The sequence below is a fragment of the Ailuropoda melanoleuca genome, chromosome 4 (genome assembly GCF_002007445.2).
Source record: "Ailuropoda melanoleuca isolate Jingjing chromosome 4, ASM200744v2, whole genome shotgun sequence".
Taxonomy (NCBI): Eukaryota; Metazoa; Chordata; class Mammalia; order Carnivora; family Ursidae; genus Ailuropoda; species Ailuropoda melanoleuca.
This window is the reverse complement of record NC_048221.1, coordinates 53,445,729-53,457,910: the sequence shown is the minus strand read 5'-3', so window position 1 is coordinate 53,457,910 and position 12,182 is coordinate 53,445,729. Positions and strand designations below refer to the sequence as shown.

At 56.6% G+C, this 12,182-nt stretch overlaps 1 protein-coding gene across 9 annotated transcripts in view; it reads right to left on the bottom strand.

The window, feature by feature from the left end:
* GRIP2 (glutamate receptor interacting protein 2) overlaps positions 1–12,182 on the bottom strand; it is a 98,163-nt gene that overhangs the window by 7,283 nt on the left and 78,698 nt on the right. For 7 of the 9 annotated variants that reach the window (XM_034658822.1, XM_034658821.1, XM_034658826.1 and 4 more), the window contains 10 exons: positions 11,589–11,775; positions 10,962–11,107; positions 10,065–10,145; positions 8,549–8,615; positions 8,311–8,456; positions 7,309–7,453; positions 5,057–5,196; positions 4,200–4,379; positions 2,986–3,160; positions 1,402–1,507 (listed from right to left, as the gene is read on the bottom strand). In XM_034658822.1, coding sequence (XP_034514713.1) covers positions 1,402–1,507; positions 2,986–3,160; positions 4,200–4,379; positions 5,057–5,196; positions 7,309–7,453; positions 8,311–8,456; positions 8,549–8,615; positions 10,065–10,145; positions 10,962–11,107; positions 11,589–11,775 — 1,373 coding nt within the window. Of the gene's footprint in view, positions 1–1,401; positions 1,508–1,557; positions 1,651–2,985; positions 3,161–4,199; positions 4,380–5,056; positions 5,197–7,308; positions 7,454–8,310; positions 8,457–8,548; positions 8,616–10,064; positions 10,146–10,961; positions 11,108–11,588; positions 11,776–12,182 lie in introns of those variants that run through there. The other 2 variants (XM_019801220.2, XM_034658824.1) reach the window with 2 other exon arrangements.

Sequence of the window (12,182 nt, the reverse complement as noted above, 5' to 3'; positions counted from 1 at the left end):
ACAATATAACCCTGAAGGATAGAAAACAAAAATTGACAGAATGTCAAGAACTTGCCAAATCTCCACTCATGATGGTAATTTTATCATCCTACTAACAACAAGAAAAACAACTATAAAGATAACTAAAACATACAACATTTCATAAGGATCCAGATTTGAACAAGTTTATGAACAATCTTGATCTGCAGAGCACCCTACACCCAACAAAAGGGAATTTGCATTGTTTTACAGGCATACGTGAAATGTTTACTAAAACTAATTACATACTAGGCCACAAAGAAAAAAGTCTTAGCAAACTCCAAAGAATTCAAAGCAAATTGAACAGATTTTCTGGCCACAGTACATATGAATTAAAACCAAATATGAACTGGTTTTAAAATTGGGGTTTTAAAAACGTTCTCCACTTCTGTGTAATTCAAGGGCTTAACTAAAGTTGTAACAAATTTTTGAAATATTTGGAATTGAATGATCAACAAAAGCATCACGAATCAAAATTGGTGGAATCCAGCCAAAGCAGTGCTTATGGGTAAAATCATAGCTTAAGGTGCTCTATGGTAGAAAACAAGGAAGATTGAAAATTAAGGAACTAAGAAACCAGGAAAAGTATCACTATTTAAACGCAAATAAAGTAGAAGCTAAACACAGAAATGAGTAAGACACAAAACAATGAAACAAGAGAGAATTAACAAAGCCAAAAATCAGTTCTTTGAGGAGCCTAGTAATTGGCAAGACTGATGGAGAAAAAAAAATCGGCACCAATCAACAATATTAGGGACAAAAGCAGAGATAAAGTGGAAGTTTATATTTATTGCTCTCAGAGTATGGAAGAACTCCTGAAATGACCCAGTTGGATCCTTCCGAGACCTTCCCAGGCAGCCTGTTCCACCGTGGGCCATGCTGACCTCACACAAAGCTGTATTCACTTCTCAGCTCCCCTGTGCTGTCCCTGACGCTGACCTCCACATGCTTTCACAGGGCATGCCCACAACCACGTCCCCATACTGCCCCTGCACACGCAGACACCAAAACTGCCCCTTGGCATCCAAATGTATGCTCAGACACACCTGTTCTGAAAACACCCTCCATATTTGTGCATACCTGAGCATGCTCACACGCATGCACACACACAGCCCCCGATGTGCACGTGATGATGCCAGACACGTTCATGTGTGCACACATCTCGAAGTGCCATACCTCAATGCTCTCGACCACACCTGTGTATGTGTCCATGCACAGTGTGCACGTGTGCAAAGACACTTTACACGGAATGCGCCAAGGAGTGCATGACACACACAACACATGAGCAGGACCCCATCAACATGCTTGCTTCCTACGGGCACGCACATCAGTGTGTCCATGCACAGGGGCCCCCAGGAAGCTCTGTGGGGTGGGTGGCCCTACCTCCAGTTCCCTCAGCAGCTCTGACTGACCACATGACTCCAGGTCTTCGAGCGCTTCCCCGAACATGCGCCAGAAGCCCTCCTCACGGGCAGGGCCGGGGGCTGGGCTGTAACGTAGGAACCAGAGAGCGTCAACTCCTGGTGGGCGGGTGGGCGNGGGGGAAGACGCAGTTAGGGGCGACCAGGACTGTCGGTGGCCAGTTAGAACAGGGGCAGATGAGACGGGGTGGAGAGCGGTGACACAGGACGCCTGGGAAGAGAGACAGACGGACGGACAGACAGACAGACAGAGAGGAGATCCATGGTGTAACCCCAGGGGACGGCCCCTGGCCCCACCCAGACACATGGCATCATAGCACAGTGACAGGGACAGAGCTGGAGCCAGCGGAGACACAGATGGATGGAGAGAGTGGCATATCCGAGCTTGGAGAAGGGTCCGGGCCACCCCACGGATTCCGTCACAGGCTGTACGAGCCCATCATCAGCTCTAATATTGAGGATCGTTAGAATGGTAACAAGTCACACTTACACGCTTCACAGTTCACAAAGCCACTTGCCACCTACAAAGTCCTGGCCCCTTATAAAGGATGTTTTGCAAAGCACTTGCTTACAAAGGCCCGCGAGCTTTCCTCTCCTAGGGAGACTCAGGGAGGTCGGTGTGCAATAGTTGCTTCTGGCCCTTCCCATTTTAAAGATGAGAAGACTGAGGCTGAAGGACATTCTCTCCATTCAAACCAATTCTCCAAACAGTCCCCGGGGCCAGGGCTCCGCAGGGCCTGGGGCCACAGCGGTGAGTAAGGTCTAGCCCTGTTCTCCAGAAGCCGGTGATTCAGTCACAAAGTGTGCAGGTGTACCCACTGGGTGCCAGGCCCTCAGCGAGGGGCTCTAAACAGGACAACAGCGAGGTCAGTAACCAGGTGGGCACAAGGGGGCCAGTGCCGCAAGGCGGCTTGGGGACCAGCCAAGGAAGGGATGCCTTCTGCCTGGGAAAGTCGGGGAGCCTCCCGGGGGTAGGGGAATGTGAGCTGGGTTTTCAAGGCTGCATCGGCCTTGGCCAGGAGAGAGAGGGAAAAGCACTGGGGCAGAAGGAAGTGCCTAATCCAGAGCACAGACCCCAGAGGGGCAGCTTGGGCCGGGGGGGAGCAGCATTCCTCCACAGGGCCTGCTCCCCACAGGCGCCTCCTCCAGGGCTGATGCGGGGGCCTTCAAAGCCAACGCTCCCAAACCCACCACATCCACGGCCAGGGCTGATGCCTGGGACCCGAGCGCCCTTGCAGGAGGCCATCGAGCCATCTGGGCTAAGTCAGGAGGGTGGGGTTCAAGTTCTGAGCTGTTCTGAGAACAGATAACCAGACTCGAAAGGCAAACACTTTCCACGCCTTCGCCACCGCTGGGCCCTCGTCCCCGTCTCGGCCTGGCCGAGGCAGCTCTGCCCGATGCTTCCTCCCCTCTCCCGGGAGCCGCCCTCCTCGGCAGCCAGACAAGACTCCTCCACAGCCCCCACCGCTGTGGCACAGGGACCCCCAAGCCATCCTCGCCAGGAGACCATGACTGCCTCCTCCCTCGTGGCTTTCCCACCACAGACCTAGTCCGTGACTCCCAATCCTCTTCTTCCTCCTCCTCAGGGAAGCTCTCGTCTGTGGTGGCCGGGGTATAGCTTGTCCTCCGGGGCTCAGTGGGTGGGGGGCTGCTTCTCAGCCGGCTGGGCCGCCACTCCTGGGGGGTCACACCCCGAGCCACTGCCTGTGGAGTGTAGGAACCTGCCAGGTGGAGAGGGGGGTGTCTGTATCCGCTCTGTGCCTTTAGCTTGCCCTCCTTCCCGCCCCCTTTCCAGCTGTGCTGGATGACCCGAGAGAGGTCTTTGCCCCCTCTGGCCTTGCATGACTACCCAGAGTCCCCTGAGGGCCCTGCCACCTAGTCCCTACCTCCAGAACCCCCTGGAACTGCTGATCACCCAGCAGAAGAGTTAATGCCCAGGGCTCCAAGACCCTGTCCTGGCACCACTGGGCTTAGCCCAGCTGCCTCCTGCCTGGGAAGCAGATTCACTATTTTGACCATTCCTCTCTGCCCACCTTTGGGAGCTCTCAAGACCCTGGCCCAGGGGTGAGCCAAGAGGTGCTGATCAAGCTCACGAGATGGGGAAGCAGAGACCCAGGGAATGCAGATATAGAGCCAGGGAGGACCAGGGCTGGGAGCCACCGAGGCCACATAGAGGCCTCACTCCACTAGTTGTCTGAGCCGGGCCTTACGGAGGCCGGAAGGCCAGCTGCTGGATTTAAATGCCCCCCAACCCCCGAGGCCACCCATGGGTCTCAACATGCGGGCAGGGGAGCTTGTGTCCTCAGAGGGCAGCCTGGATGTGTCCACCTTAAGGCTCGGTCTTGCGGGATGGGATGGGAGCCCCTTAAGGGGCTTTCTGCCTTCCTATCTTCAACTGGATGCACTAAACATTGCTTGGGCACCTGCTGTGTACGGGGCACTGGGCTACAAATGAGAAAGACAAAAGGAAAACCAGCTTGGTCCTTAACCTCAAGGTGGGGAGCTCTGAATAGCCAGCCATGGTGCTATGGATACTAATCAAAAGATGTGTGAAGGCCTGAGGTCCATGCTCTGAGCAGTGAGGGGCCCTGAGAACGGTTAAGGGGCCCAGGCGGGTCTGCCTCCAGGAAGCGTCCCTGAAGGATAGAGCAGGGAGAGGAGGAGGGAGGAGGAGGCAGGGGGAACAGCCCCTGCAAAGGCCTGGCAGCTGGGGCGGCCCAGAGGGAGCATGTTGCTTATCCTAGGGCCCCAAGGCGTTACCTGGGCCCCCGAATCCACCCTCCGTGGCCGAGCTGTCCCAGGACTCCACAGCGCTGTCCACACTGGGCACCGCGGGTGAGAACCAGGCTGCCGGCGGGCCTCCTTCGAGGGCCTCTGCTGGGTCCTTATCTGCATCGCTGGCCTCGCTGAGGCTGCCCGACTTGCGGCGCGGGAGGGGGCCTGGGACAAAAAGGGGGTGTCACTGCCACTGGTCTCTGACCTCAGAGACATAGAGACACTCAGTGAGCCTCAGTTTCCCCACTTTAGTCTGGTTTAGGAACTCACAGGCACTGAGCACCCCCCACCCCCCGAGCCTGCTGCTGAGCAATCTGATAGGAGGGGAGGGGGCACACTAATGGGCAAACCCATTTCACAGACAGGAAAACCGAGGCTGAGTTCTCCGAGCTGGGCCCTGGGAAGTCCCTATGGCTCTGGGTCTGCACGACACGCCCAAGGTCACATGGTGAACAATAGTGGAGCTCAGATTAGAAGGAAGACCCGAAAGCTCGGGCTCCTTCCACTGCAGGTGGTGGTCTCCCTGCCAGGGTATAGGGCACCAGTTCAGGGGAAACTGAGGAACGTACAAGCTACAGCCCTAACGCAGAACAAGCAGCCTTGAGAGGCGGGAGGCGATGAAGACGGTGGTTCAGACCCAGACTCCGCCCACACAAGCTGTGACCTTGGGACCACCACTCCCCTTTCTGAGTCTGGTCTCTTCAGCTGCCCCAGGTGTCTTCCCACCTCCATAGGATTTGGTGAGGATGCCATGAGGTGGAGCACAAGAACCTGACACAGAGGCACAGAGGGACTTCCCTTCCTAAATGGGTGGATGGCTCCGGGGGTGGGGTGAAGCTCACGGTCTAGCTGCTTCTTGATCTTCAGTGTGACAGTCTCGCCAGCCACCTGCAAGAGGTGGATGGCCTCACTCAGAGGCCGGCCCTTGAGGCTAACGCTGTTGATGGCCAGGATACGATCGCCAACATGGATAGCGCCAGTCCTGGAGAAGGGGCACAGGACAAAGAATGAGAGACATTCAAGGCTTCAGGGATGGGGTCTGCCCTCAGGGAACTCAGTCTGACTGACCTCAGTTAAACCCAGCTGTAACAAAAAGCAAGTGTGATCTAGGGTGGCATTAATAGAGGTATAAAGTCTAGAATTTAGGGGATGTCTGGGTGGCTCAGTTAGTTAAGCGCCTGATTCTTGATTTCAGCTCAGCTCATGATCTCAGGGTCGTGAGATCGAGCCCTGCATCGGGCTCCATGCTGGGCATGGAACCTGCTTAAGATTCTCTCTCTCCCTCTCCCTCTCCCTCTGCTCCTCCTCCCACTCTCTCCCTCTCTAAAAAACAATTTTAAAAAAAATTCACCCTAGAATTTGGATGGGAGGGGATTATCCTCCCTGACTCTAAGTTAGATTCTGGAACCAGTGTCAAGCATGAATTTTGAGCATGGATTGAATCCCACACAGTGGCTGCCAAATACTAGCTACATGATCGGGGGCCTCGCTTCTCAACTCCCTTGAGTCTCAGTTCCTTCACGTGTAAAACAGGAGTGATAAACTTACTTTATCTAACTGTAATTGAAAGACGGCTGGGTGGAAGGGATTCTTGCTTCCCTCCAGCAGAAATCCACGGGGAGACTTTCCATTTCCCTGGGCCTGTTTCCTCACCCAGAGAATGAGCACAGGGTGCCCAGCTGACCTCACAAGGGGGTGTGAGGGGCTGATAGGGCCAGGCAGTAGCATTGCTCTGGCCCAGCGGGTTTCTACCTGGACACCATCAGAATTACCCGAGGAGCTTTTTACAAAAGGCGTGCTGCCTGGTTCCAACTGCTGGCCAATGAAATTGTACCTCTGGGAACTGGGCTGGGGAAGGTGATCGTGGGGGACCGTCAGCACTGAGAGCAGGGACAGAAGCTGCCACGGATGCTGGGAAAGCACCTGACCCGCGTGAGGGAGGTGGAGGCAAGGCACCCTCATGCCTGGCCTTGCCCACCCAGCTCCCCAGGGGCCCGGGGGAGTAGTGAGGGGGATGGTGGGCTGAGTGCAGGGTCTCAGAGCTGTCTGTCTGGTGTGGCTGACACCAGCCCCAAGTGGCTACTGGGTCCCGAAACATGGCTGGCCCAAGCTGAGATGGCTTTACTACGTAAAATACGCACTGGGTTCTGAAGATACAGTATGAAAAAAAGAATGTAAAGCATCTCTTTAATTTGTATATTGACTACATGTTGAAATAAATACGTATTTAAGATTCATTTTGTTTCCTTTTATTGTTCTAATACGGCCACCAGAAAGTTTATACTGAAATGTGTGGCTCGCATTGCATTGCAGTTGGCCAGCCCGGTGACGGTAGGGCGGACTGTCTGCTGCGTCCTCAGCGCCCAGAACGCGCTGACACACAGTAGGTACCCAGGCAAGGTGGGAGTAGATGAACACACGTGAGAGAGGAACCGTCCACCCTGTCCTCTGCAGTGGGCCAGCAGGGGGCGCTCCAGGAACAGGGAACCCTCCACCGATCCTCAGTCCCATCCATCCTCTTGCTGCAGCCCATCACCATGGGGCCCCTCCAGCTTTGCGTCCTCCTCCAGGGGCCCAGCCTGTCCCCCCCAGACCTGGCCAGGCTCTCGCTCGACAGCCAGCTCCTCTCAGTGTCCGGAGAAACGGCGTCCCACACAGACTGGGATCAGCTCCCTGTTACCCCTGTGGGGCCCTGTTCCTCCTCCAGGCCCCAGAGTCACCTGCTCCCCCCAGTCCAGACAGCCTGTGACACCCTCTTTTTCACAGCTTCCCCAGAGGAGAGGACAGCAGAGCGGCCCCCAGTGCTTCCAGAAAAGCTCCAGGCTGAGCCAGGATTGAAGGCAACACAGCAGGTGCCCCAAAAAGGCTCACAATATTCTGACTTTGCAGAAACGCGAATCTCCAGGTTGGGAGGGAGGCGTGCCAGGGGGGCCGGTCTGCCTCTGTGGAACTGAGGCTCGTAGAGGGAAGGGATAGGCCTGATGTCACCAGGGACATCAACGTTGGAACCGAGGTCAGAATCCACTTTGGCTGTTCTAAAGCCCAACCTCTGCCCCATGAGGGTCTCCAGTGTCCCCACAGAACCCCAGCTCACCTCTCAGCCAGACCGCGCTTGGTGAGGCCTGAGATGACAATGGGGTCAAAAGGCTCCTCTGTGCCCGAGATGGTGATGCCCAGGGGACCCCCATAACGTTTCAGTTCCACTGTGTAGCTGATGGCACCTGTGGTCTCCTGCTCGTCTGCAAAGGTGGGACCCATCGGGGGGGTGCAATGGGGCAGGGCCCAGGAGCCGGACGCCCCCAGGCCCCAGTGCCCTGCTGTACTTACTCCCTCAAACTCATCCGTTCACTCATTCGTTAATCCACCTATCCACTCATGCCATGACTTCTGATGGTACAGCCCGGGGACCCTGAGGCCACCTTCTGCCTCCACAAATGTTTTCTTACACCCAAACCCCATCAAAAAAAAGAAGAAAGAAAAGAATCGTGAAACCAGCATTCTAAACTATAGATTTCACCCAGGACACAAAATAACAATCATGAGGATAAGAAGAAACCAGACTTCCAGCTTTTCTTTAAAAAAAGATGATGAAGAATCATCTGCCCCCAAGAGACCATCCCTCCCAGGGTAGGAACTGGCGGCTGCTCCTCTGAATAAGGGATTGGCTCTCCGGGGGCCACAAGCCTCACGCCTCCTTTCTGCCTCCCCAGCCTGTATCATTTTTTCTTACCTTCTGTCCAGGTCACTCACTTCTGTCCCCTGTCTGGCCTCAGAGGTGTCAGAGCTGGTGGCCTTTACTTCTTCGCTCACAGACCACCCACGCAGGATGTACGCCCCTGGGGCATCCCTGCCCTGCCCGCCCCTCTGCTCACTGCCGCCCCCTGTGGGCCTCCTCCGCTAGGCTTTGTGCTGGGCACGGAGGATCCAGGCAGCCCCAGGGGACCATGAGATGCCCATGCGGGGCTCCCTCCCTGCATTTGCTCATTCAACGAGTCTCCACCAGCAGCCTGCCACCCGCCCTCCTCTGCCAGAGGGAGCCCCGAATTGCAAGCTGGGACCCGCTGGTCCGGCATGGCGGCAGGGGGAGGGGGCATACCAGAGTTGTCCTCATCCTTCCGGATCTTCAGCTTCACCAGGTCCTCGCACTGCCTCAGGATCTGCACGGCGTCCTCCATGGGGCAGTTGTCCAAGCGGATATTGTCAATGGCCAGCAGCTTGTCGCCTGGCTCGAGGGTGCCGGTCCTGCAGGAGCAGGGGTGGGGGACACGAAAAGCCTGGCACATGCTTCTCCCCGTGGACTGCTCCCCTTACCCTGCGCCCAGGGCCATCCCTACCTGTGTGCCACACTGCCCTTCTTGATGTCAGAGATGATTGGGGGCTCTCCTCGCTTCCTGCTGGTCGCTGGGGGGAAAGAAGCCGTGAATCCAACCTTTGATGGCCTCAGCCTCGAGGAGGGGGGCTGGGAGGGCCCAGGAGTTGGGGCATGAACGCAGAGCCACATACCCTGCTCCCACTGCTTCCTGCCTGGTGACCGTGAGCAAATCAGCCCCCCTTCTGCCTCAGTTTCCCCTCTGCAAAATGGGGATGACACCACAGAACTCATGGAGATGTCATGAGATTAAATCAGACAAGGCAAAACCTAATGTGGATCCCAGCACATAGTAGGTGCTCAATCCACAGCAGCCCTTTCCCTTCTGCTCAGCCCTTTTCCCATCCCCCAGCAAACTGCGAGCCCCTAGAGGGGCTGTGTCTGGCTGGCACTCCCACCTAGCAGTGTGGGCCCACAACCGGGTGGCCCTTCCACAGTTGAGTTTTCCCTTCTCCCAGCTGCAGGGAGGGCTGGCTGAATGGCTCCCAGGGGGCTCCCTCTCTGGGAATTGCCTTTGGCGGAGAGCGGCCTCACCCAAGGTCGTACGGCTCCTGGGGGGCAGTCTAGTCCACACAGTGGTGCAAAGGCCCGGCTCCCGGCCTCATTCAGGACAACTTCCAAAGCCTTCTCCGCCCTAGAGCTCTCCATGGGATTGGCTGCATCACAACCGGCTTCTCCATCCACCCAGTCCCACATCCCTCACCTCACACAGGTGTTGATTCCAAGAGCCCTTCTCGGCAAACCCCCCGAATGTAACTTTGTTTAAGAAGCTTTTTCTGGGGGAATGTGACCTAAGACAATGAGTGTTACATGAGTAGCTAAGTTTTATTGCAAAAAAAAATCCATCTGGGCTAATGGGTTTTCCCACTAGTGATTAGATGGTAGGAGCCCCTTCTAGCCCACGTGGCGTCTTTGCAGATGAGACAAGGGCACCCCTTCCAATTAGTCCATTGAGAAAATGCTGTAATTAAATTGTAAGTCTACCTCAAATAGGCACCCTTGTGTCATGTACAACATGTGCAACTGTATCTGGCAGCCCTATCCAGAATTTCCTGGGCTGGGACCAGATTCTCCCCCTCCCTAAACCCAGATTGCTTAAACTCCCACCTCCATTGACTGTGGCATCTGGTGTAGGAAGGAGCTGAAGCAGCAGCCCTTCTAGACGGCTGCTCTCTATCAAGCCCAGGGTGGGGACTGAGGATCATTTCACAAACCTGACCCACGAGTTTGGTGCCTTACATGCCACTTAATCCCACAGGAGACCCAGATGGCCAGGAGACTCTCATTGTGCAGAATAGGAAACTGAGGCTTCCAGTAACTAGGGGGTGTCGTCCGAGGACACAGAGCTGGGCGTTCCAGGCAGAGGGAACCCAAGCCTGCCCTCCCACCAGGAGCACCCCGTCCTCCGGGCTGGAGGTGTGCGCTTTCCCCCTGCAGGCGGCTCGCTCGGGGCGGGGACTGCACGGCGGGGACGGACTCACAGCCGATGGTGATGCCCAGCTCCACACCGCGCCTCTTGGGCAGTTTCACGTGGAAGGTGCCGCTGCTTGGGATGACGGACTCTGCGTGCAGACACACGTGGACCCGTGTGTGACCCAAGGGAGGAGACGCAGGGAGTCCCCGCCCCCCACCCACTTTAGGCCAGCTGGGAGAGACTGCAAGAAGTCACCACCCCAACCCCATCCTGCTTCCTCCACCTGACAGAGGAGGAAACTGAGGCATGGTGAGCTGATATTTGTCCCAGACAACCAATCCGATCAGAGCAGATTTGGGGCTGGCACCTAGACCCCATGACTGCCAGGCAAGGGGTTCCCCAGAGCCAAACCCAACCCAGTTCGGATCCAGCAACAATTTACTGAGCACCGCCTATGTGCCCGGTATTAGCTGGGTGTTTTCACACGATTGATCTCATCTAACCCAAACACTACCCGCTGCAGCAGAAGGACTCTGTTCACTATTTCGCAGTTGGGGAAACGGAGGATCGGTGGTGGGAAGGAGAGTCCTGGCCAAAGTCCCAGAACGTCCAAATCACAAGACCAGAATTCCAACCTGAGTTTGTGTTTGGGGTTCTTTACCTAAGGCCTGCCGAGGGGCGTGAAATATTTTCAGCCCTCCTCTTCGCTCCCTTGGGTCCTGCTTTGATGCAAAAATCCCTCCTCAACCCTCACGCTGGCAGGTGGGATTCCTGCCTCCCCAGCCAGGGCCTTCCCTGCCTCCACTGGTGCTCAGGCCCGCGCTGCCAGTGCTCTGGGAGAAGGTCACCGGGCGGGGAGTGGGATGGGGCCGGAAGAGCACGTGCCCCAGGCAGGAGCGGAATAAAGAGAGGAGCAAGCGCAGGGTCCCAAGGCGTGAGGAGGAAGGTAGGGGCACTCACTCACCTGCCACGTCAAACTCAACCTCCAACACGACCTTGTGGGCCAGCGCCGCGTCCCGCAGCAGCTGGTTGGCTTCCTCCATCGTCCCGTCCTCGGTGGCAATACCGTTGATGGACAGGACCCGATCCCCCACCTGCAGCAGCCCGCACCTGAAGCCCCGCAGCCCCGCAGAGACAAGCAGCTCCGTTACCACTGTGGCTGTCCCGTGTGCGCGGGCCTGGGTCTGACCCCCAGCTCGGCCCTGTGCCGGCCATACAGCCTCAGGCAATTCACCTGGTGACTCTGGCTAAGGGAGTGAACTCTCTGGGCCTCAGTGTGTCTGTCTGTCCAAGGGGCATGATGCCGTGCCTTACAAGATGTGTTTATAGAGGACCCTGACTTCAGACCGACAGGGGTTCAAGTCCTGGGTCACTCACGAGCTGTGTGACCCTGGGCAAATGAATCAGCATCTCTGCACCTCGGTTTCCTCATCTGTAAAGTGGGGCTGATGATGGAGTGGATGGGATGGTTAAGTGGGATGGTTAAGCCTCGTGAAACCAGGCTTGGCATGTGACTCAGTTTCTCTGGCTGTCCGTGAGCCCCCTGAATTGCAGAGTGGCAGGCCCAGTGGGGTAGGGGCAGTTGGCTCACCTCTCCGCCGGGCTGTCGGGCTCGATGAAGCGCACGAGGGGAGGGGAGGACAGGGTCTCGGTGGCGAAGATGCCTCCCTGGAGCTGGAGGCCAAAGCCGCTGAGGGGGTCTCCGCAGAGCACGACCTCTGTGGTCTCCGTGTGCACAATCTGTCCCCCAGGCCCCACCGTGCTGGAGGCCAGTGACACTGTGGGACAGGCAGGCACAGCTCTCAGGTGGGCAGTCCCAGAGAGCCCCTCCTGACAGCACCAACCCATGCCCGGGCTCAAGGACCTGGAGTCAGAGGGGCGAGTGAGTGGGAGCCCTGCCTCGCCCTGGGCCAGCAGAGTCACGCGCCTTCTGAGCGGCGCTCCCCGTCTGGCCCACGGGTGAGTCCCACCCAGCAGGCCTGGGACAAGGAGGAAGGAAGCCAGCTCCCGGGACTCTGCCACGCAGTAAAACCGAGCATCTGAGGGTTGTGCTGTTACGTGATGTTAGCTTTGTCATAATGCTCCTATCATACCACGGTACACAGCACGCTAATTCTGGTGACAGCCTCACTGAGCTGCAATTCACCTATCACAGTATTCACCAACGGAAAGTCACACTTCAGGT